The following is a 26,853-nucleotide window of genomic DNA, read 5'->3' as shown; positions in this document are numbered from 1 at the left end:
GTGTGTGAGAGAGAGAGAGAGAGAAAGAGAGTGTGTGTCTGGCACCTATTATGGCCTGACTCATGTAATGTGCAGAAACTCTTCAAGATATATGTGTGTCTGTGTGTGTGTGTGTGTGTGTGTGTGTGTGTGTGTGTGTGTGTGTGTGTGTGTGTGTGTGTGCATTTCTGAGCTTGTTTGCTTTGGTGATGGTTGTGATTTCTGATTGAGTTCTTACCCTCTTTGACCCGTAATAAAAATACTAGTTCATATCAGACTATATTAGAATGTATTACACAAATATGTCAAGTGCTTGCTTACATACACACACACACACACACACACACACACACACACACACACACTCACAGGCAAATCCTAAATCAGCCCAGGTCCGGCCTCTGGTTTTAAAATCCTGAGTGCCTTTGCCTGTAGTCATAATGGAAATCATTGGTCATTACTCTCTTGTGTTTATTCATTTGCGTGTTTTCATATTGTGTTCCTCTGGTTATGCCGTAACGTCGGCCTAATTGGAGCAATAGGCCAGATGTTTCCATCCCAAGGTTGAAGACTGTGACTGCCATTTTTGTTCTTAAGTAATTGGTAGTGTGATTGTTCACACATAGTGTGTGTGTGTGTGTGTGTGTGTGTGTGTGTGTGTGTGTGTGTGTGTGTGTGTGTGTGTTATTTTGGTAACCCTGTCCCCAGGACACCAGGTCAGGGGCTAATTAAAAAAGCTTTAGAATGACTCACTGAATATGTGTGTGTGTGTGTGTGTGTGTGTGTGTGTGTGGTGTGTGGTGTGTGGTGTGTGTGTGTGTGTTTTATTTGAGCCTACGTGCTGGGTATTAGGTTTCCATCAAATAGGTAATGGCTGAGAGTGGATTCAGTGGCTCTGTGGAAGGTCTCTGTTTATCCTCTTCATTGTAGCTGCCCCAACAATGACAGGAAAGAATGCCCCTTACCCAGGCAAGGTGTGACGATAAAGTGTGTGTCCGTGTGTGTGTGTGTGTGTGTGTGTGTGTGTGTGTGTGTGTGTGTGTGTGTGTGTGTCTGTGTGTGTGTGTGTGTGGGTGCTTGTGTGCGTGTGTGTGTGTGTGTGTGTGTGTGTGTGCGCGTGCGTGCGTGCGTGCGCTTGCGTGTGTGCGTGTGTGCGTGTGTGTGTGTGTGTGCGCGTGTGTGAAAGAGCAGGTGTGACTTGTGTTTGTTTTTCTTCCGGTGCAATGCGATGACATGTGAAAGGAGAGAAGCATGTTGTCCCTTAATACTGCTTATAAATCCTCTTGATCACACACACACACACACACACAGGCACACACACACACAAAGACACAGTAACTCATACATCACACATTAACACTCACAGAACCAGTCTACTAATACCTACTTCTTCTGCTCACTCCTCTCTTCTCTTCCCCCCTCTCCTCCTCTCTTCCCCTCTCTTCTCTTCTCTTCTCCTCTCTTCCCCTCTCTTCTCTTCTCTTCTCTTCTCTCCTCTTCCCCCCTCTCCTCCTCTCTTCCCCTCTCTTCTCTTCTCCTCTCTTCTCTTCTCTTCTCTTCCCTCTCTTCTCTTCTCCTCTCTTCTCTTCTCTTCTCTTCTCTTCCCTCTCTTCTCTTCTCCTCTCTTCTCTTCTCTTCTCTTCTCTTCTCCTCTCTTCTCCTCTCTTCTCTTCTCTTCTCTTCTCTTCTCTTCTCTTCTCTTCTCCTCTTCTTCTATTCTCCTCTTCTCTTCATGACTTTCCTCAGACAGAATTCTCACCTTCACCCATCTTACATCCATCCTCAATTAGTCTATGTGTGTGTGTGTGTGTGTGTGTGTGTGTGTGTGTGTGTGTGTGTGTGTGTGTGTGTGTGTGTGCTTGCTGGACAGATGCCCAACCCTCCATGATAGTGTGTTATATCTGGATTGGTCACACAACTGTGGAACATTGCGTGTGTGTGTGTGTGTGTGTGGAGGTCTGGGACAGCCCAGTTTTATATGTGTGATTGGAGGTGTGTGGTGTCCTTTAATCCAGTCCTTCACAGCCACACTGCTAATCATATCACTACCCACACGTACACGTTTCATGACATCAGAGTAACAGGACTACTTGATAATCAACACTCGCCAGAAAGGGACCGTTGAATAGGGAGACGTGTGAGTGTGTGGAAGTGTGTGTGAATGTGTGAATGTTGGAATCAAATGCGATGGACTCGGAAGCGTGGGACTCGGATTCGGACTGCGACTGGGGTGACCCGTCCTCGGATCTCAGCGAGGACGACGGTGAAGTCCGAGAGCATCAGTCAGAGTAACCCACTATGCTTTTGTGAAGATTATGATCATGCCATTTGTAATGGTTTGTTCCTGCGTTTACTTTAGGTTAGCACTGGACTTTTTGAGCATGGCTCAAAGCAGCTCATTATGACTGTCCTCCTTCAATTTGACATTTATAGCGTGAATAGAGTGTAGCGTATTTGTGTCTTGTTTTGGTGTCCATTGACTCCATTGATGTGGGTCAACTTTTAGCTGTGTGACATTAATATTTTCTGATTTAGTATGATTCCCACTGGGAAGGACGTCCTTGGTTGGTGTTAATGTGGATAGTGGTACATGTAAGCTATCGGGGCAGTTTGAAATATGAACCGTTATTCTTTAAGTATTTGCGAGAATTCAGATGCTGATTTCTAAATTGGTATAATCATTTTAATTAATCTTGTGTGTATACATATGAGTAATGTGCTTTATCTGTCTTATCAATATGTTTATGGATATTGAGTATTGAATGATTGTATTTGAGTACAGGTTATATTTTCAGTACGCTTAATGATTGTATGTTTTGTCCTTCTGCAGAGAAGACATCAGGACAGCTAATGTCATTGCAGCCGAAGCAGTTACTTGTCTGGTTATCGACAGAGAGTAAGTACCACTGATTTGTCTCTATGGTATAAATTAATGCTCTGCAACATTGTGTTTGTGTGTGATTATGTTTGTGTGTGCAAGAGTTTTTCTCTATGTGTGTGTGTGTGTGTGTGTGTATGTGTGTGCTAGTGTCTGTGTTTGTGTGTGTGTGTGTGTGTGTGTGTGTGTGTGTGTGTGTGTGTGTGTGTGTAAACAAGAGAGCTATTCTCTTGAGGTCTGAAATGATCTGGGTCCCTTATGGTCTTATATCCTCCATACTTAAGAACTAGAGCCATATGGTCCAACCATTACATCACTGACAACAATAACAGACACATTTGCCACACACTTAGACAGCACTCAATCCCTGGAGTCAGCTGATTGGTGAATAGGGTTTATCTCTGACTTGATTGATTGATAGCCTGTAATGGGATAACTGGCCAGGGCTGAGTGTCGCTGCCATTTCTGCCGCAGGCTAGCTATGGCTATGGTGAGGAAAGGGCAGACATGACCACCCTAATGGTGTGATGGATGCCAGAGAGTACGAGCTGTGAGGGGAGGGGAGGGTAAAGGCAGACGGGCGGGGGAGCTGTATTTTAAGCAGGCTTTTTAACAGACAGCAGCGTAGCAGAGCTGTCATCTGTTCCCTCGTCGTAAACATCTCTCCAACACATCTCTGTCATTTCTCACATTGTCCTTCCTGTAATCCCACACTCTGACTATGTGTGTGTGTGTGTGTGTGTGTGAGAGAGAGAGAGAGAGAGAGAGAGAGAGAGTGTGTGTGTGTGTGTGTGTGTGTGTCATTGTGTGTGTGTGTGTGCATGCAAGAATGTATCAATTTACTGTGTGTGTGTCCTTGTGATTGAGCTGTTCCAGAGGCAGCTGTGGGTGTGTGTGGATGTGTGTGTGTGTGTAATGTCCTCCCTTACAGTGTGAAATAAAAATAACATGGTAGTCTAGCGGTATCAGTGTTTACATTCACACTGCAGTCACTCTGCGGTGGTCTATTAAAGACACCATGCTATTTTGGAACACACACACATAGCTGTACCTTTACACTAATGGGACCCAGACAAGGTTTTCAGATTCTACAGAGGATCTGTGTCACACAAGACACAACACCAAGCCGTGATCCATTTCTCTTCTGGGAAGCCAGGCTGAGTTTTGGAGAGGCAGTTTCAGACCAAGCAGTTCCAAGAACACAGCTATAAGAACTACTAACTGGTGTGGCTACCCCTAGAACTACTGTACACAGCAGCTATGGCTGCTTTTCTGTTTACATTTGCACAGCCAGTTGGAATGCTGAGGTGACGTAATGCATTCACGGAGTGTGGCGGTGGGCCAAAACATTGCGCAAAAACTTGTTTTTGGCTTTCCCCCTTAGATTTATAAAAGGGAGAAATGGACATTGTACAATAAAAATAAACATCATGAAGAGCCTCTTGCCATCTATTCTTATTTATTTTGGCTGATGCTTGTGTCCAAATCGTCTTACAGATATCAGTTAATTGCAGGGCCAGACTCTTTGGAGTGTCTTGCTCAAGGGCACAATGGTACCAGCTGGATATCATGCCGACTTGGCTCCTTATCCATTAAAACATGGTCTCATCCGCTAAATATGTTTTTCTCCTGTAGTAAACGTGCCTACAATGCCCAAGCCAAATTGGAGGTCTTATTCACATATTCTTGACCCTCTCAAGCGACAAAACAGTGCTTCAGTGGACAATGTTGGTGGTTGATAGCTGTTGTTTTAAGTAGACCAAGCAAATTTAAACTTAGTGGACTAAGCAAATTTAAATAGAAGTTGAATGATTTTGACATCAATTTTACAAAATGGTCCTTTACTGCCTTGTCTACAGTATTTGACCAATCGACATGCACTGAAGTGATTATGGTTCCTATATGTGCAGGGATAAGACCCTACCCTAAAGTAAGAGCTAAACTAGGAACTGTGGTTATAAGAAGTACAATCAGACCCAGTTCCAAGCAGTGCAAATATAGAAAACGTTACTGGAACTACATTTGACTACTTTTGTATTTTGTCTCCTGATTTTCCAGTTTCAGTTTTCAATTAATATTGAGTGTACCTGTACTTTATCTCCTTTGTTTGGAAAAGTTTATTTGTTAGCCTTTTACAGTTGAATAATTATTGAAAGGGGTGGAACTCTTGTACAAGCCCTTTGGACTTCGTTCCCTCCTTGCACCATTGATGTAAATGTGTGCTAAAAATAAATAAACAAACATAAAACTCCTCCTGTGCAAAAACGCCTTTATTCACAGACATTAATTTTAGTTGTTTAGCTCAGGGAGAGACAACAGACTTTTAAACATGTGTCTTGTGTCTTATTGCCAGATAAGATCATCGTTCTTCAAAGTCTCTCTCTCTTTCTCTCACTCTGTGTGTGTGTGTGTGTGTGTGTGTGTGTGTGTGTGTGTGTGTGTGTGTGTGTAGAAATAACTTTCTAAATTCTATTTAGTCATTCATCATCTTAGCCTGTCAAACCATTATAACTCCAACTTCATATAAATTAATAGAATATAATTAAAGCTTTTATTAAGCTCTGCCAAAATATGAGAGGAATTCACTTGTCATTCCCAGTCTCTCTGTTCACTGAGCATTAATTTGAGGTGGACGAAAAGGAATGAAATGATTCTAGCTCTCAAACTGTTCCCTACTACAGTTCTACTCTTATACGTCTTAACAATGCTTGAACTGTACATTACCTTAGCGACAGGAAGCCATAGAATCACATGTGTTTTAGGGTTCTTCACTTGTTTCTCTCCTGACATGAACTTCTAGAAGAGCCACATCTTACCTTTTTCTCAAAGCTTATGTGACTGTAACTATATATGTTATACTGTTATGGGGTGTGTGTGTGTGTGTGTGTGTGTGTGTGTGTGTGTGTGTGTGTGTGTGTGTGTGTGTGTGTGTGTGTGTGTGTGTGTGTGTGTGTGATTGTGTGATGCCTGTAGCTGAGGCAATATCTGATTGTCCTGTAATGTCTCCTGCAGCTCCTTTAAACACCTCATTGGGGGACTGGCAGACGAATCCAGTAAAGGGCAAGAGGATGCTGAGGCCAAGGCCAAGTAAGTTACAACACTTGGCATACAGCACAATCTAACTACACACACACACACACTATCTCTCTCATGCAGCACAATCTACCTACACTACTACCACACTCTGTATGTGTGCGTTTGAATATAGACACACAGATGGTCCAGCTCTTTGGGCCCTTTCTGAATTAAGTGTGTGTGTGTGTGTGTGTGTGTGTGTGTGTGTGTGTGTGTGTGTGTGTGTGTGTGTGTGTGTGTGTGTGTCTATTTCCTACATTGCCTCCTGTCCATCTTTCTGAGTGCACCATATGGTTGGGTTCCCCTGGTTAGTGTTGAGGTTAATGGTGAATCTCATTTAAGTGGACAGAGATCACATGTACAGAGATTCAGACTCCCTGCGTAGTGTGTTTTCTTTTTCCCAGTCAAGCAGATGAGATGGCATGTGACATCTCATTAGCAAACAGCACATTGCAATTTCACAATCACCAATCACCACACAACATCACAACTTTTTTTTTTAGCAGCATTTACTGGCGTAACGCTAGCGTTGAACAATCTGAGCGTTGTCATAAATCACCCTCAAGCACACTGTAGATTTTTTTATTTAATTTATATAGTATATTTAGTATTTAGTTTAGTTAGGATCTTCTACTGTCTCTATTGTACAGTGGAGTTTAGTTATATGTTTATACTTTATGTTTACCATTTCTGCTGTAAGTGCATGTTGTGTGTGATGTCTGTATGCTACTGAGACCTTGAATTTCCCCTTGGGGATCAATAAAGTATCTATCTATCTATCTATCTATCTGAACTTGGTTCAACTTTCAAAGTGCAACGCGAACGTATTCAATTGTCAGTTAAGGCAAACCATTTGTGTTACCATAGGAACGAGATAGAACTTATTATGGTCTGAGCGTTACACTTGCCGCTGCCGCTTGCCGATGGCCAATGTGATCCCTGCCTAAGAGGGAGAGACAGTGGTAGCAGGGGACGGTCCACTGGGGAGAGGTGTCAGTCATGATGATGACACAGTGTGTGAGCTTGAGAAAGAGAGAGAGAGGGATAGAGAGAGAGAGAGAGAGAGAGAGAGAGGAAAGAGAGAGAGAGACGCTTAGCTGACATTGAGGAAGGTGGTGGTGGTAGCTTCAGCTGATGTTTGACTTGGCACCCTGTCAAGGCCAGAGCTAATCTCTAATCTCCAGATGTGATGTGTGTGACCCCGGGCTTGTCCTTCACGGTCAGTTCAGCTGTGTGTCATCGTAGCTGAAGGTGATGATAGGTGTGACCTGAGGGACTGATCCTGACTTTTCACCTTTGACCTTTCACTTTTGACGTTTCACCTTTGTGTGCCATGGCTAGTCTGGGTTCTATTCAGGACTGTACTAATCTGGGTCTGTTGTCACCTGTGGAGGTCTATTGTGTCTCTGTTGTGTGTGTGAAGAGAAAGGCACTCTGTGTGTGTGTGTGTGTGTGTGTGTGTGTGTGTGTATGTTCTAATAGTCTGTCTTCTCACTTGTCTGTCTTCTCATAGAAGTTCATTGTGTCCTTTGTGAAGGCATCAAGTAAGAGCATTAGTGCTGCGCTTCCTCAGGGGTCGTGTAAGGTGATTAGAAACTGAACTCTGCTATAAGCTCAGCAGAAGGGCCGCAGAGATAGATAGATAGATAGATAGATACTTTATTGATCCCCAAGGGGAAATTCAAGAGAGGCGAGAGTAACCAGAGACCTCGGGGAGCCTAGGGGTTCAGGGAGGGTGTGTGTGTGTGTGTGTGTGTGTGTGTGTGTGTGTGTGTGTGTGTGTGTGTGTGTGTGTTTGGAGAGAGTTGATGTTTAGGGTAAAGGCACAGTGGCCATATTGCACCAGTCGGACATGAGCTCTGGACAGTACTGTCCCACTGGACCAACCTCTCCTCCATCTACAGTAGAGCAGTTGGCTGTGTATTCCGTTTTGCTGAGCAAGTTGAAGGTTTGAAAGCGGTATGTGTTCAGTATAGATGAGGCATCCTCTTTTGAAATTGCCCAGAAGCAGGCTTTTTAATAGAGCTTTTAAGGCTGCTTTCCCCTCTCTCCCTCCCTCCTCTCTCTCTCTCTCTCCCTCTCCTCTCCCCTCTCCCTCCCTCCTCTCTCCTCTCTTCTCTCTCCTCATTTCCCTCACGGGATCAAAAGAGTATATATACTTATACTCCTCTCCTCTCCTCCCTCTCTCCTCTCTCTCTCCTCCCTCTCTCCCCTCTCTCCTCTCTTTCTCTCCTCTCTCTCTCTCTCCCTCCCTCTCCTCTCTCTCCCTCCATCTCTCCCCTATCTCCTCTCTCTCTCCTCCCCCTCTCCCCTCTCTCCTCTCTTTCTCCTCTGCTAATCCACAGCATCTGTCATCCTCCTCTCTTCGTCACTTCAAAGGGACATTCTCCTGTCAGTGTTATAAAGATACGTCTCTGTTACACTTTACACACACACACACACACACACACACACACACACACACACACACACACACACACACACACACACACACACACACACACACACACACAGCCTCCTATCCCCACTGCTTTGCTTCAACTGAACCCAGACCATAATAACAAATCTCCATTACAATCACAGTGGAGGAAGCTCATTTTTAATTGGCTGCTATGGGATGTGCATTGTGATGTGTCCTCGTCTGAGAGAGCAGCAATTTGCTTATTTGTTTTGTCTCGCGCTGTCAAAGCAGCTGTTATAAGCATCTGCTGTTTCACAGTTACAGTCACAATGGCCGAATTAAAGAGAATTTTAAATCAGCCTGTTAGAGGTAAATCATTTATAGGCAGGCAAAGTTTCTAAAGAAGTGAATTAAGTTTCCTGAAAACTAGGACATTTGTGTGTGTGTGTGTGTGTGTGTGTGTGTGTGTGTGTGTGTGTGTGTGTGTGTGTGTGTATACATATACGTACAAGCACCCATCCTTAAGCCACACTGTAATAGCTAGCTAACTGGAGCATACTCAGTTCAGTGCATCTTCGACTCAATCAGAAGTAAGCGATTAGATGCTCCCAGCTGTGGCCACTCCTGGGGGAAGCATGCAGGGGGCTCTCCTAGCAGCTGTGGCCCATCAGAGGGCCCTGGCCCTGGACTGGGAGGGAGTCCCACAGCCCTGGAGCTCTGGAGCTGTCAGATGGGTTCAGGGAGAGAGAGATGGGGGGTCAAGACCCTACTATATGGGCCCATCAGCAAGCTGCCGAGGACACATATGCATTCAGTAACACGCACACACACACACACACACACACACACACAGGTCTTTGACAGTGAAATGCTCATGGGAGTATGCACTTACATGGACATGGACTTCACTTGCAAATCTACATACGTGCTTTACGTTGGAGTGTTTGTCCTTCATGTTATAGGTTAGTTGTTATATCACTGGAATGAGCACTAAATATTACCACTTCAGTGCTTTCCTGGAATAATGCAAACAATAATCAGGTTTAGCTAACAGTCTACCCTTTAGTAAAGTATAGTACAAATCACTATGATCACTGTGGCGTACAAGCTGGCGTAGCCTCTTAGCAAGTTGACATTTAGATGTTGAGAGATCTGAGTCTCAAGGAGCATCCTAGACTATTTCATGAGGATCTGAGAATAGTGTATTCTACTCAGGAAACACAGAGAGGAGGAGAGAGAGAGGCAAGAGAGAGAGAGAGAGAGAGAGAGAGAGATGGAGATGGATAGATAAAGAACAGCTAATTGTTTTTGCTCTGAGACTGTTGGTGATTAGAAAACTGAAAACAGAAGAAAAAACAGAACAGAAAACTGGTGACAACTAATTTATACAAAAAAGTGTAAGTTCCAAAGGCTGAAGGACTGTAGCCTGAGGATAGAGAGCTATTGGCTAGGAGCACAGGAAGCTCTCTGTCTGAGGTTGAGCAATGCAAAGAAAATGAAAAAGATTGGAAACCTACATTATAACAGATTCAAAGAGAGTGGGTACCCCATATCCTGAAAGGGGTTTTTCATTCATTTTAAATATGGTTGTCTGCTACCCTCTAGTGGTGTGTTAGGGTATTATAATGAGATCCAATGGCGTTGTGTTGGAAGTGTTAGGAATTATCAAAAGACAATGCCTAATGTAAATTTTAAACATTGAGAAATAATATATTTTTTAGACAAATTCAAAGACGACAGAAACATTTGTGTTGTCTTTAACATATGCTGTAAGTTAAAGGATCAATTGTCTGTGGTCAGCAAGCTTTGAGTAGCTGTTTAACATATTCAACTTTAAAGAAAAAAAAACATATAGTTCAGCTGGGCCGTTTCGCTGTCCCTCTGGTTTGGCTGGCCCCTTCAGTGGACCGGTGGTATGGATATAGGAATGTAAATGGGTAATAACACCATACCACAGACATAAACAGTACAGACCCTGAAAAAAAAATCTCAAGTATGCTAACATTTCAACAATGATTAACCCTTTGTTTTGGTTCGTATACTTTTGATAGTGCAATCTTGGCCAAAATCAGTTATACTTTGACAAAGGTTTGGACTGAGATCTACTTAAGTTGACATCTTAATGACATTCTTAACTTAAAATACAAGACACGGCTGTTACTCTTACAGTTTTCTACACAAACATAAGGCTGTGGTATTTGTCCCTAGTAAAGTTAAAATGTAACATATGTCAAATATATGCTAAAATTAGCACAAAACACTTAATTTAAAGGAACCGTATGTAAGAAATGTATTTCAATTCATCATAAAATGGCCCTGATGTCACTTGACATTAAGAAATCATGTTCATTTGAAATACTTATATCACTGAAAACAGTAGTCCGGTCAGGATATTGTCATTTAAAAAGTGAAGTTGCAGCCCTCAACTGATGTTGATGTTGTCATGTTGTGTTTTGGCCTGATGTGCCACCCTCCACCTATCTACTAATCACAAAGTCAGTAGTATTTCGGCATCCGGGTTGCCAGCTCTGCCAGTCAGGGGGGGGGGGAGGGGATCCTGCTCTACAGTAATTTGAAAGTGATTGCAGTACCAGTTTTGGCCACAATCGTACATACGGTTCCTTTAAGAACACAGGCATTTAAAAATCCCCTCAAATTTCCCTTCCCTTCTTTTTTTTAATTTATAGAACCATCAAGTATACAAAACATACTTTTTCAGCGCATCTTAGAATGAGGTATTTCTTCATTATGTTTTGCCATGGAAAAATACTGATCCCTTCACACAAACTAGAAAAACACACACACACACATACACACACACACACACACTCAACAGCATGGTGTATGAAGACAGCTTGTGTTGAGGCTAGACTCCTCTCTTATTCACTTCCATTCATAGTGGATGATTGGGAGGGGTCCTGTTGCTCACCAAACAGTATATGTGTGTATACATCTGTGTGTGTGTGTGTGTGTGTGTGTGTGTATGTGTGTGTGTGTGTGTGTGTGTGTGTGTGTGTGTGTGTGTGTGTGTGTGTGTGTGTGTGTGTGTGTATGTGTGTGTGTGTGTGTGTGTGTGTGTGTGTGTGTGTGTGTGTGTGTTTGTGTGTGTGTGTGTGTGTGTGTGTGTGAAAGTGTATGATTCACTTTGAGACCTGGTTAAGAGAGGTCTTGTTGCTCATATGCTATATGTGTGTATAAGTGTGTGTGTGTGTGTGTGTGTGCTCAGCGGCTGGCCTGCGTCCTCATTCCTCTGGTCAGCAGTGCTGTTTGTGGTCAGCCTTGGCCGGGAGAGGCTGTTGTCCTGATGAGCTCTCCTACACGAGCGAGGACAGGTTATCCCACCACAGGACACAATCCAACAGCATAGCTGACCTAGAAAGATCACACTCACCCGTGCACACTCGGGCACACACACACATACACACACACACACACACATTTACACACATATATTCAGACACACATATTGAGGCACGTGCGCGCACACACACACACACACACACACACACACACACACACACACACACACACACACACACACACACACACACATACACACACACAAGCATGGTTAATCCAAACGGAGCTCGATGGGCAGAGTTATTATACATGTAGGCGTAAGCAATGTATCAGAAGATGTTGTTAAGCTTGACACTTCTAAATACCATGCCACACACGCACATTTCCCAGAAATCCTTGTGACCTCACTACTGTCCAAATCAGTGCGTTGTAATAGGCTCGTTTTATGCCCACAGGCACTTTGATGTGCTTTTTGTTGAGGAAGAGGCTAACGCGGTTGACCGCAAGAGTTATTGGCCCGAGTAGAGCTGTTGTCCAAGTTTTATAAACAAACCCCCTCCGTGTTGTGGCACATGGTCCTTGAATTCTTTAACTCTGCCATGTGTCATGTGTACTGTCAACAACACAGCACTGGGGCATTCTGCTGATGAAAGCACCCAGATCAGCATGCCCTGAGTAAACAGTAACCAGTGACTGGACTCTTGTTTCTACACACACACGCACGCACACACACACACACACACACACACACACACACACACATGCACACACGCACACACATAGAAACGTGTACACACATTCAATCATGCCTGCACACACACAAACACACTTAAACACATACACACACAGATACAAACACTCACACACACACACAAACACACAGACACACCTCCCGTATATTAATAGTGACAACCTGCAGGCTCCACTACATCAATGCTCAAGGAGTAGCAGTGGCTATAAATAGCTGCATGGGCCGGTAGTGGAGGAGAGGAGACAGTTTGGACATCAAGTGTGTCTTGAGTAGCCATAGAGGAGCTTTTGGATCGGAGCTGGCTGCTAATCCGGATGAGTGTGCTTTTCTCGCGGGATTTGGAGCAAAATGAGAATGCGAGTGTGCTTTGGGGACGATAGAGAGAGGGAGCAGGAGAAGGCTGTGTCCTCCTCTCTCTCGAAGGCGGCCTCTCTCAAATGCTTTCCTCTCTTGCGTCTGTTGTCCTGCAGGTACGAGGTGGAGAACGCCTTCTTCTTCAGCATCAACCTCGCCGACTTTAACATCATCGACACGCTCGGGGTCGGAGGTTTCGGCCGAGTGGAGCTGGTAAGTAAACCAGAGACTTCTTAGAAAGCCCTCCATGGTACGTCATCTGCAGATATCTGCAGTTTTTAGTTTTTTAATCACCAACAGAGTGATCTTTCTTTCTAAGTAAACACAGTGCTCTTTCTTTCTCTCTTTCTTTCTTTATCTATCTGTTTTTTGTTCTCTTATATACTGAGGGTAATACTGAGGGTGTAACATGCAAATCTAATAGGATGCCTGTACTGGATGAAATCATGTATCATGTGATACGATGGTGTTGGTGATGTCATGGTTTGAAGATTGATTCAGTAAATAGGTAGTCATGTCTCTAGTTTGAAGATTGATTCATTAAATAGGCAGTGATGTTGTTTCAATAAATTAAAATATCTCTCTCTCTTTCCCTCTCTCTCTTTTTCTCACTGTCTCTCTCTGTCTCTGTCTCTTCTCTCTCTCCCTGTCTCTCTCTGTCTCCTCTCTTTCTCTCTTTCTCTCTCTCTCTCTCTCTCTCTCTCATTTTCCAGGTTCAGCTAAAGAGTGACGAGTCCAAGACGTTTGCTATGAAGATCCTGAAGAAGCGCCACATAGTGGACACGCGGCAGCAGGAGCACATCCGCTCCGAGAAGCTCATCATGCAGGAGGCTCACTCCGACTTCATCGTCAGGTGACCACTGCAGACCCCACATCCAACACACTCCTCGCTCCTAGACCTCGCACCTTGCAAACAAATATTTTAATTCTGTGACACAGAACAGGCGTGCAGTGTGATAGAAATATGTGGCAGCTGACATATTACAGTCTGCTTAACACAAGATCCTCACCCGTTCGCCTGAACTCTGGCACTGAGTTAAGAGATGCCCTGAAGTAAGTAGAGGCGCCACATCGTTTTCCTCAGTCTGTAATCTTCCATTTATCATGAGGGAGCTTTATGCATAGTTGTGGAAATAGCTGTCATAGCGTAGGAAAATGTGGGAATATTTAGACTACTAATGAGAAAGTGAGACTGTTATTATGCTTCTGTATCTTAACTAATTAATATTTATAAACATAAGTCACATAACAGCATAACATTTGACAATAAACACATTTACGTTTATTATTATTTGATCCCTATTTATTCATGTCTTCTTCATCTGCAAGGATGATGCACATAAAAACTAGATGATAACATAGATGCTAGATGCTACATAATATTCCCGCCTCCCAGTCCAGCACATGTTTTCCACAAAAATAAGTCACGCTGAAAGGCATATATGATTCTAACTGTCTCACTGAATTGCATTATGCACACTTAATTCTCACTGGTATCTGCTAGACAACAAGTACCAAAACATGATTAGTTCATAGATTTCACATGTAATATACAACCCCACCCCCATCTTGCCTGTTCATAATTCTGAGAAATTCTTGAATTGTGTGCATGTGTGCGTGTACATGTTTATGTTTATGTGTGTGTGGGTGTGTGGGTGGGTGTGTGTGCGTGCATGTGCATGTGCTTGTGTGTTTGCCTGTTTATGTGCCTGTGTGTGTGCATGTGCATGCATGCGTATATATGTCTACTGTGTGAGTATGTCATACGTAGGATTACTGTGAATGTATGTGTGTGCGTGTGTATCTGTTTATGCACATGTGTGCATATGGAATGGGTTTACATGACCCCTGGAGGCAAACATACGCAAAAAATTGGTCATCCTAGGCCCTACGGTTCTCAAGATATTCACAGAAAACTGTGTCTGCCCTACCCTCCTTTTCGGGGTCCAGTCCAGCCCCCTCGCTGGGCTACAGATCAAAATGAAAAGCGATGGTTCCATGCTATCCATGTGGGGTTACATGCCCACCAAGTTTCGTGTACCCCGGTCTTTCAGTGTCCCGGGAATCCTTGTTGGTGTACGGTCACTAAATGTACACATAAATTATTTTTATTAAGGCCCCCCATGAACGAAAGTCCACGAAACTTGGCATGCATTCGGAGTTTGTTTTGACCATGTCAGCCAGAGATATTGTGATTACAACACCTAATTTTTTGCTTTTTAATTTTTAACTAGGTGGCGCTATACATGAAATAAGTGGTAATGGGATGGGTTGACATGCCCCCTTAAGACCAACATACAAAAAAAAGGTGGATCTCCTAGGCCCTACGGTTCTCGAGATATTCACAGAAAACTGTCTCCGGGCACCTACAGGCCAGTTGGTGTATACTGTAGTAACATAAATTAATTAATTGTATGGCCCCCCATGAACGGAATTCCACAAAACTTGGCGTGCATTCAGAGGGTGTCATAATGATCCTACACTTCCAATTTTGTGCAGTTTTGACTATGTTAGGTCACAGATACCTGCGATTACAACACCTCATTTTTACTTTTTTGTGTTTAACTAGGTGGTGCTATACATGAAATGAATGGTTATGGAATGGGTTGACATGGCCCTTTGAGATCAACATACAAAACAAAATGGTCCTCCTAAACCCTACGGTTCTTGAGATATTCACAGAAAACTGTGTCTGCCCTACCCTCCTTTCGGGGGGTCCAGTCCAGCAGGGGGGCTACAGATCAAAACGAAAAAAGGAGGTTCCATGCTATCCATGTGGGGTTACATGCCCACCAAGTTTCGTGTACCCCGGTCTTACAGTGTCCCGGGAATCCTTGACGGAAATTTGGACATGCGAAAAAGAAAAAAAAAAAAAACTGACTAAACCAATATGACCGCCTCTTCGCTGCGCGCCGGTCTTAATAAAACGTTTTGAAAGGAAAATTAATATTATTTTGTTTACAACACAGCTATGCGGTTTCTACACGTTGCAGCTAATATATTTAGACAGGTGATATTTTTGAGATATGTGCTTTCTAGAGGCATTTTTTAGTAAAAGTTGGGAACAGGGCTTTTTAACATAATTAAGGTGTGCTGAATCCAACTAGCCCTGTTCCCAAGCTGAATTTTGAGTTTATCACCATCTAATTAGCATAAACAAAATGGTTGCCAAAATGGCGATTTTGGGCACTTTCTTTGGGCGGATGTCATTATACCATATAAATTAATTCATATTGTTCACAGAAATCTCCCTTGGCCAATAGATCAAGGATACAGGCTGTGAAAAAAAGAAAAAAATATCTATTATTATGCCTATGCTAATTACCTGAAAAAAACCTTGTAATTGTTAAAATTTTATAACTGAGCAGGCACATGGTATTTGATGAATGAGACTTGTGTTTTTTGAGGGTCAAGAAAGATGTGTAGTGATGAAATGTAAAGTTTAAAATTGTGGCCTACTGGTTAGGGCTTCGGGCTTGAAACCAAAGGGTTGCCGGTTCGATCCCCGACCAGTAGGAAAAATGTGGGTGCTGGAAAGGTTGAGCACTTCAGCCGTGGATGTGGGCATACTCTCCCATGCCCACATCCACGGCTGAAGTGCCCTTGAGCAAGCACCTAACCCCTCACTGCTCCCCGAGCATCACTGTAGCAAAGCAGCTCATTGCTCCAGGTTAATGTGTGCTTCAATGTGTGACCTGTGTGTTCACTAATTCACAGATGGGATAAATTCAGAGACCAAATTCCTTGTATATGCAAATATACTTGGCCATAAAACCTGATTTACATTACATTTTACATAATTGAAGGAATTAGGTTGGTAATGTATGTAGTCTCGGAGTAAGTTACATAGGCCTTTTTCGGTTTCACTTTACCCATTTCGGTAACACTTTACGGTAAGGGTACATGAATTATCATGAATTCATGCATGAATTAATTTATGATTTATGTATTACTTCATTCATTAATATCTAATTAATCATCAGGAATTTACTGAGTTCATAGTTTGGCATTTGTGACCACATACATGAACACATTACTAAAGTAATAGATACGGTGGGCACATCATTATGAATTATGATGTATTAAGCATGATCATGACTATTTATTTTTCTGCCAAAAATGTGGTCATCACTGCTCAAATTCTGATTTGAACATAACTTAGGAGTTCTCTAAACACATGTCATTATTCACTACTTCAGTTGAGGGGCCACAAATCATAAATCATACTGATATACCCATCACACCTAATGCTTTAGTTGATGTGTTGTTCATACATGAGGTCATCATGAACGAGAGTATATGAATTCATGTAAATTCCTGATGATTCCTAGGATATAAAGGGATGGAATAATGCATAAATCATGAATTAATTCATGCATGAATTCATGATAATTCATGTACAGTACCTTTACCATAAAGTGTTACCCATATTTCTTCATAACCTTTGTGTTAGTAAAATGATTGAATGTCCTGTGAATTAATAGCTAGATGAATAACTTTATAACTAATGCAAGTTCAAGTTACTTTATTTGTACCCAGAGGTAGATTCAAGAGAATTTGCCAGAACAGGAGCACAGAGGATGCCATCTTTACGGCAATTCACTCTGCCCTGTCCCTCCTTGACAATAGCAACAACTATGTGAGAATGCTGTTCATTGACTTCAGTTCAGCATTCAACACCATTATCCCCTCCAAACTGATCACCAAACTCAGTGAACTGGGCATCAATACCTCCCTCTGAAACAAGATTCTGGACTTCCTAACCAACAGACCGCAGTCTGTTAGATTAGATATCCTCACCCACTCAATCCTCAACCTGAACACCACACCGGCGTGTGCTGAGCCCTCCTTTACTCCCTCTTCACCTACAACTGCATACCTGTACATGGCTCTAACACCATTGTCAAGTTTGCAGACAACACTACGGTGATTGCTCTGATCAGCAACAATGATGAGACAGCCTGCAGGGAGGAGGTCCAGCACCTAACATCGCGGAGCACCGACAACAACCTGGCTCTCAACACCAAGAGGACCAAAGACCTCATTGTGGACTTCTGGAAGTCAAAAGCTAGCACACAAAGCCCCATCCTCATCAACAGGACTGAGGTGGAGTATGTCACCAGTTCATGTTTCTGGGTGTCCACATCTCTGTGGACCTCTCTTGGACCCTCAACACCTCTACCTTGATCAAGAAGGCTCACCAGCATCTCTTCTTCCTGAGGAGACTAAAGAACACAACCTCTCTCCTCAGATCCTGGTGAACTTCTAAACCTCTACCGCTGAGGAGAGCATCCTCACCAACTGTGTCACAGTATGGTATGGCAACTGGTATGCCCCCCCCCCCAGGTACCTCCTTGCCTGTGCCTGTTGAGGTGTTCATGTCGATGCCAACCTTCACAGGAACAACAAGGAGGCAAACATTTTGGCCCTATCCCACCCATAGTATTTTATTTATATTTATAAATGTACATACTGTAATTACACTTAAACATAGCAATATTCTACTGATCTTTATACTGTACATACTGCACATACAATTTTTAGTACTCTGCACAATGACAATGAAGGTAAATCTAATCTAAAATAATCTAATCAAATGAAACATATGACTGCTGGCCATCTTTCCCATTTGGAATCAAAGATATGATGCTCGCTTGTTAGTTAACGGTTGTTCGTGATTAGTTCAATGGAACTCCAATGATTTTAAACTCCAAACATGTGTCCACCCACCACGAAGATGTTTACCAATGAAGCCAGGCTCTTTGCCAAAGAGGACCGTAAACATAGTCAAGAGCATGCTTCACAATGTGATAATAAGGCTAATTAGTATAATAATAGTTTTTTTTTTTTGGCATTTTTAGATTTTTCATAGCCTTTACTTTTTATTTATTGCCAACGGGAGATTTCTGAGATGCACAGATGTGAACAATATTAATTTATTTACATGGTATAATGATGCCCATCCAAAGAAAGTGCCCAAAATTGCCATTTTGGCAGCCATTTTGTTTATGCTAATTAGATGGTCAAAAACTCTTCTGCTTGGGAACAGGGCTAGTTGGATTCAGCACATGTTAATTATGATAAAAAGTCCTGTTCCCAACTTTTACTAAGAAATGCCTCTAGAGCCATATACAAGGACTTTTTCTTGAAATAGCACTTGTATAATTGGAAGTTATTGTGTACACATCTGACTGTAAATCTGCCATTTCTTTCCAGACTGCACAGGACGTTCAAGGATAGTAAATACCTGTACATGCTCATGGAGGCGTGTCTGGGAGGAGAACTGTGGACCATTCTCAGAGATCGGTGAGAAGAAAGACACATCCTATTCTAATATCATTAAACAACGACATCATAACATGAGAGCCTTATTCACAAATTTTCATAGTTAAAATGAATTGGTTATTTTACATATATAGAACCCACTGTAAGGGACAGATGACCTGTATTTTACTTCAATACACACTAAACTTAAAGTGTTTGTTTTGTATTGTTACATTAGAATCATGTAAGGTATTGTTTCAGAGCCTTCAGGAATCTCTTTCCCGTCACTAACAGTATTCGTCTGTGTCGTCTGTTTGATCCAGAGGTTCATTCGAGGACGCCACCACCCGTTTCTACACGGCGTGTGTGGTGGAGGCTTTCGCTTATCTGCATTCCAAAGGCATTATCTACAGAGACCTCAAACCAGAGAACCTGATACTGGACCACAGAGGCTATGCTAAACTAGTGAGTGAGGACTCATCCTCTTGTCCCCAGACTTCACTCAGAATCAGGGGCATCAGAAACACAGCCTGGTGGCCAGATGTTTTGGGTAGGAAGGGAAAAGGAAAAAGAAGAGAGAGAGAGAGAGAGAGAGATATTCACATCCAGTTGTCACTAACTATGTGTAATAAGCAATATCTCTATGTTATGATTAATTCATTAAACACAGCATTGCAAACCATCCTCAGGAACAAAGATGCAGTAAAGGAAAAATGCGGTTTGCTGCACCGACAATTACAGTATGTTGGCATAGCCATATTAGTTAGTTAGATACTTTATTGTCCCCATAGGCAAACTGTTTTACAGTGAGTACAACATTATTATAACGTCAGTCCACAGTACCCCAGTGTTACACAGTGGCCCTTAGTGAGTTAGAGATGCTGGTGAAAAAGAGAAAGATATGGAAGGTAGGGCATTTCAAGAAAGAGAGAGCAGGGTACAGGTATGCCAGCAGTACATGATAAAACTTTGTGTCTTGTTTGCTTGTAAGACGTGGGTGCAATAAAGGAGTATATCATCAAACAGCAATCTGATACCCAGGCAGACAAATTATAATGATCATGAGAATGACAGTGACAATGTCTCATTCCAACAAGTCCGGCCCACTTCCCAATATGAGTCTGACACCCTCTATATCTTAGCCCGGAAAATCCAGACCCTAATCTAGAAAGATTAAGGGTCTGACCATGACTAATGTAATGGCCCAACTCGAGGGGCAGCATCAAGTATGCATTTGAAAATCTCACTGCACCCAATTGGATAACACTACGACCAATGTTTACTGACTGATTCCGAACTTCGACGCAATCGGATAACACTATGACCAATGTTTACTGACTGATTCATTGCAGCACTGTCGTCATCTGTTTAGCTGGCCTCTGGCCCGGCTATATCAGATACACCGATGTGATTGGTTCCTCGCGATGCAAGGGGTAAAAGTAACGTGCATCATTACTCATTGCCAGAGTGTCTCGCAGAGACAATTCAAATTGTGCTCTCACGAGAACTCCAGGGATTTCCAGGGTACCTTTATCTGACCTTGAAGTTACATTGTTATTTTGATGTTTGTTTGAAAATGTTCCAAAATGGGTGAGCAAAACTGTATAAAGATATACAACCCCTGAACTAGAGGGAAGTCTGAGCTGGTTCTGTTGTGGACAGGTGGACTTTGGCTTTGCCAAAAAGATTGGCTTTGGGAAGAAGACATGGACGTTCTGTGGTACGCCGGAGTATGTAGCTCCAGAGATCATCCTGAACAAGGGCCATGACATCTCAGCGGACTACTGGTCCCTGGGCATCCTCATGTACGAGCTGCTCACCGGGAGGTAAGCACTAAAGGGGGCCTCAGACACAATGCAGACCATGACACTACTGCGCTCTGAAATACATTAATTCCAATGGCTGGATCACCTCAGTGATGGTGTGTCGCTGTGGTTAGCAAAGACCATAGATGTCAAACCTCCCGTTTTTTTCCGTGTTTCTCACGTATCTTAACTTTTTAACCATGCTGTCTTCCCATTTTAATATTTTCCCGTAAAATATCCCGTATTTGAACTATCTCATACCATTAGCTCTGCCATCGGACCTGTCAGTCTCTGTACAGTTGTGCTGTTGCTACCACCTTGCCTTTCCAGTGAAACAGATGTTTTCAAAGCATCGTTTTGTTTGCTTGAAAGCGACCTTAGAGTGAGCCTGTTTAAGATGATGGTGTGGTTGTCGTGAGAGCACGATTCAATGGCGCCTGCATAATGTACAGCCATACGCACTGTGCGTACCGGCCAGCCATCAGGCTACTCCGCTACGAGTAGGGAAAGAATCCCCCCTGTTTGTATATTCACTCTAAGTTGGCCTACTATAACTTCCCAACTCTGCACTGTAGCCCATAAACTGCATGACAGGCTATTTATATTTCTCTCTAAAATAACCAAATGCATTTGTTTAACTTTATGAAGAAGAATTACGCACTAGGCTACTTGGAACGCACACATTTTGTTTGCGCAGGAGAGAGAATGACAGTGCACAGGGGCATTGATTACAGAACTTTAGCCTTTTTGGGGCTGTATAAAGTTGACCAAATTAATATAGGCTGTTGTTAGACATGAATAAAGTACTTTTAAAGTACTGGCTTGGCTACATTATTAGCTGACCAATCCACAAGCTTGCAATTGCAAAACGGACTAATACTGCAACCCTTCTAACGTTGGGGGACGAATGTTGACATTTCCCCGTGTTTTGGGTGAGAAACCCAGGAAATCTCATGGCAAAGACTAGTATGCCACTCATCAAGCTTGCACCTGTGCCAGGGTCAAAGTTCAATATTGCTAGACTTGACCATGAAGTGCTTTTGAGAAATACCATTTTTTTTTTGTTGGACCGAGTGGCTAGTACAGCCCAAATCGCTTTGTATGTGAAAGCGTCACAACAGATTTGTCAAATTTGGAATGTCCTGCACAAACTCAAATGGGCACACCATAGCCTGTACATCCAATTGAATGCACACAGAATGAGTCTATGCTGGATTATGCAGTACTGATGGAATGGATGGCTTGCTTATTTAAGAATCTCTGTCTTAGCAGTGTCCTGTGCTTGAGTATCCCTGACTATAGGCTCATGAACAGGCCTAATAGTCACATCGTACGCACTTATGGGAAATTCAGTGAATGTTAGGTTGTATGTCAGGTTCCATGAAGGGTTATTGATGGGGAAATGCTGTGTTTTTGTAACTCCATGATAAGCCAGCATTGTATCCACAGAAAAGCTTTTTGGAGATGGAGAGTGCCCAGTTTTTGTTGTGCTTCTGAAACACATTTCAGATTTCAGACAAGAATTCAGACAAAAGTTGTTGTGTGTATTAGTAGTGTAATTATCAAGTTTGTACAGCCAAGCCTTTTCCTCAGGCTCACCGCAGTTTGAAAGTAGCTCTTGGACAACTCATCAGACAGTTGGGAATTCAATATTGGAAAAGTTGTGAGAAACCTGTCTCGTATTTTGATACTTTTGAAATGCAGTCCTCCATTCTCTGGACCGGATCCCATGAAGACTTACAACATCATCCTAAGAGGCATTGACATGATTGAATTCCCAAAGAAGATCACAAAGAATGCTGCCAACCTCATCAAAAAGCTATGCAGGTTAGACTGAACATGCTCCACTTAACCCTCTATGTCCCGTTTCCCAATCCAATTGAGTGACAATGTGTTATTGTCATACATCTGATCTATTGTTGTCATTAATCTGATGCGTTATTGTCATTAATTTGATGTAATATTGTCATTAATACGATGCATTATTGTCATTAATACGATGCATTATTGTCATTAATCCAATGTGTTATTGTCATTAATCTGATGCGTTATTGTCATTAATTTGATACGTTATTGTCATTAATCCGATGGGTTATTGTCAATAATCTGATGCGTTATTGTCATTAATCTGATGCGTTATTGTCAATAATCTGATCAACCTGCTTTCAGGGACAATCCGTCTGAAAGACTGGGAAACTTGAAAAATGGTGTCAAGGACATCCAAAAGCACAAGTAAGTGTTACAAAATCACCTTGTATTTGTCACTGATTTATCAACAACATTAACCACAACAATTTTGCAAATACTGCAAATACTGCATGTGTTCTTGGGGCTATTTAGGTGTGATGGTGTGTGATGTCTCAGTACAGGTGCATTTCAACAAAATAGAATATCATGTAAAAGTCCGTAATTTATTTCAAAAATGGGAAACGTTCATATAATCTAGATTCATTACACATAAAGTGAAATATTTGAAGCCTTTTTTGGTTTTAATCTTGATTGTTCTAATCTTGATGATAACAGTTTACGTCTCATGAAAATCAAAAATCTAGGATCTCAAAATATTAGAATAAAGAACTTATTATACAAAAATGTCAACCTGAGAAGAGCTCTAAACAGCTAATCAAAACACCGGTAATGGTTTCCTGAGCCTTTAATCTCTCAGTCTGGGCAGGGCAATGGACTTTTGCATGATATTCTCATTTTTTGAGATGCACCTGTATTCTGTTAAGAGGATGGTTTATGACTGGCGACAGTGAAGTCATGGCTATTGTTCTCATGATTTTCCACAACAGATGGTTCGAGGGCTTTAACTGGGACGGTCTACGGAAAGGCACCCTCTCCCCTCCCATCATCCCCAACGTGAGTGCACAGAAACCTGGGAAACACCAAAAACACCACTACATGACAAATATCATCTGAGCTGAGCAAAAACGTTAAACAGACCCCATTGAGTCTTTGATTATTAATGTGAGATATGTTATACCGTACACTGACTAAACCTCATCAATTGACAGATTTGATGTTTCTGCAAGTACTCAGATAAATGATGGAACTCTGTCTCTTCCATGTCTGTTACCCAGGTAACCTCACCAACGGACACAAGTAACTTTGACAGTTTCCCAGAAGACAACGAGGAACCCCCACCTGATGACAACTCAGGCTGGGACATGGATTTCTGAACCCACCATACACAGACAGACTGAAAGACTAAATCCAACTACATATATGCACACACACACACAACCACACACACACACACACACACACACACACACACACACACACACACACACACACACACACACACACAGACACTGTTACAGTGTGGTCTTGGTTCAAGGTCTTAGAGGCAGTCATATGATAGGAATAGGTCTAGGATGAGGCCACCAATATGTCTTCGCACTGGGAGAGAGCTCAAGTGGGATTTCAGGGCTTGTTCACACAAACAAACAGACAGACACACACACAAACTCCAAACGTAGCTCAAATATAAGCGATGCCTATCAAAGAGTGTGACTGCAAAAAGTATGTGTGGGAATGTTTGCAAATGTATGTTCGGGAGAGAAAGACTTACATTGACTTAATTTGCGTGAATGGACAGTATGTGTTTATGTGTGTTCTATTTAGATATTTTTGTGTGGACGCTATTTACTGTAGGTCAGGATAGGGTGGGTAGGGGTTGACTCATAAGGACCTCGTGCATGTCTCCCATGACGGCCTCTGACTGGTTGGAACACTGGTTCATGCACCAATCTCTGTGAAAAAACGATGCCTGAGTGTCCAAAAAGCTAAATGCTCATTGGCTCAAATCACTGTATGTCCAAGCTCATCCAGCCTATCAGGAGAGGAGAGCTGTAGACAGACCTGAATGTTGTTGCTCTTAATTTAGTCATGCATATGGCACATGTACATAGCCACATATAAACACTCCAACTCGTGTGCAAACACTCACTTACATAGCGTAGTAGTATTTATCTCTTAAATGAAAAAGAAAAGACAAAAAGTACAAGGATGGTTTTGTTTGTATTTCTTTTAAGTTTACTTCAAGATTAAGGGACATATTTTATTTTGACTGACCTTACATTTTCATGGATGACCCATCTGCAAAAGAAGCTTTTGTCACATACAATCCCAGCATTCTCTGACTTTCTCTCTTTTTCTTTCTTACTTTCTTTCTCTCTTTTTCTTTCTCACTTTCTTTCTCTCTCTCTCTCGTAGTTCTGCAGTTATGTAGGCGTTGTGGATGAGCATATGCTGTGCCGAATCACAGCCCCACAAATAGAACACGTGTGCCTCTCAAATAGAAATTTATTCATTTTATTTCTCAGAGAGCCCTTCTGTAGCCACAGTCTTCATATTTCCCACCGTCATTTTCTGACTGCAGTGGTTTGTGTGGCTGTGGAAGCGCAGCCAACCTACTGTTCCTCTGCTAACCTACGCTCCACAGGACAGCGTCCAGAGGAGCGTCCAACGCTACCATTCCTTTAGGCCACTTCCGGGTGTTGCACAGAGACATTATGTAAATATTTCAACACGGCTGTTATTGATAGTAGCCTTCGTGCTAATGTTTGTTGAAGCTATCTCGGACCATGACAAAAATCTTGACTGTCAATAGCAGACAATGGCAGCATATTTCTTTGTGTAATTTCATCTGCAATCGTATGATTGCAGTTACCAACCAGAATACCTGTGAGTATTGGGTATATACCTGTGATCACCTATGTGACTTAAAGACCTGCTGCACCTGTACTGGAATATGACATCAGTAGTGTTGTGTAAGGCTTTTTATTGTGATCAAGTATGCTCACCTGGGATGAAATGATTAACTAGGTTACAGCTGGTCATGCATGGTCAGTTGGTTAGAAAGTACTTTTGGCCTTAAACCTAATCCCTGTGAATTTTGTTTGTGATTACAGTGAAAAACTGTAAGCTGGGTTAAGGTCACTGCAGGGTCACTCACAACCCATCCATCCAGCACACTTCCACCCATCTACCATCAGTGTTAAATCAAGTGCCTTAATACAAATGGCATGACTCCCCAAAACACCTTCCTACACCAACACACCTTATAGAGCTGCAGCCCAACCATCAACTCCAAATATATATTTATTTATTTTTCATTTATTTCTATTGGTTTCCCCTCTTCCTTTGTGTAATAAACAAAAAGTGACAAACCAAACATGATCAGGTGAATTTCCTTTAACAGCCTCCAGTATATCTTAGTTTGCACAATCAGGCCTAGTGTGATATGAACATAATGCAAAAGTAAATAGTAGATAAACACTATGAGAGGCTCTGTTGGGCTCCATGCCATCCTTCACATGGGTTCAGTTTGTAGAAATATGAGAGTTGTGTTTGACAACTTTGATTATGCCTTGCCTGGCTGCATTGAGGTGCTCTCCTCTGTCCAGCCGTCAACATCCCCTTTCGGCCAATGGTAAAACCTGAGGACTGTCCCCTACATTCTCCAGAGCCCAGTCTTTTACACCCTACAGTAGTGTGTGCTCTTAGTCCAAATGATGGTGGAACCATAGATGTGGACTGTCTTTAATGATTAATACCAATCAACGAGGAGTCAGCAGTGATGATATGCAGATTGAAAGCAGAACAAGGAGATATGTCCCACACATAGCATTTCATCATTTCATTTCAGTTTGAGGGGGGGGGACACATCTAGACCTTATCACCCTGTGCATCTTTCATTCTGTTGTTACTGTATATTTTTTTCAAATGCAGAGAATGCCAGTATGGCCTAGAACCTTATGTGTGAGATGTGTGATGATCTTCTGGTTCTACCTATAGGATTATAAAAACAACATACATTCTTACTTGTTTTATCATGGTCGGCAATGTCTAAAACATTTTAGATATATAGACAAACAGTAAGGATTAAGCATGCTCTCAAGCATGACGATTAGGCTGTCTTAACACATTGTCTGCAATTATTCAAGACAAAATGTGTAAGTACTGTTCAATTTGACTTGGGATTTTGATGTAAGGGACTGTTCGTTATTTATAAACGGGGCCACCGGAGGAAAATAGG

General features: G+C 42.3%; 1 protein-coding gene across 2 annotated transcripts in view; it reads left to right on the top strand.

The window, feature by feature from the left end:
• Nucleotides 1–25,989, top strand: part of LOC125311826 (cGMP-dependent protein kinase 1-like) — a gene marked incomplete in the record, with an annotated part of 81,312 nt that extends 55,323 nt beyond the window's left edge. For both annotated transcript variants that reach the window (XM_048270181.1, XM_048270180.1), the window contains 11 exon segments: nt 2,810–2,875; nt 5,870–5,944; nt 12,855–12,951; nt 13,452–13,591; nt 18,955–19,044; nt 19,326–19,467; nt 20,665–20,828; nt 22,512–22,634; nt 22,977–23,039; nt 23,603–23,669; nt 23,891–25,989. In XM_048270181.1, the coding sequence (XP_048126138.1) occupies nt 2,810–2,875; nt 5,870–5,944; nt 12,855–12,951; nt 13,452–13,591; nt 18,955–19,044; nt 19,326–19,467; nt 20,665–20,828; nt 22,512–22,634; nt 22,977–23,039; nt 23,603–23,669; nt 23,891–23,989 (1,126 nt within the window).
• Between the last annotated feature and the right edge of the window lie 864 nt (nt 25,990–26,853).

Source organism: Alosa alosa, chromosome 18 (assembly GCF_017589495.1).
Source record: "Alosa alosa isolate M-15738 ecotype Scorff River chromosome 18, AALO_Geno_1.1, whole genome shotgun sequence".
In the NCBI taxonomy this organism is placed as follows: Eukaryota; Metazoa; Chordata; class Actinopteri; order Clupeiformes; family Clupeidae; genus Alosa; species Alosa alosa.
This window is presented reverse-complemented; position numbering and strand designations above follow the sequence as displayed.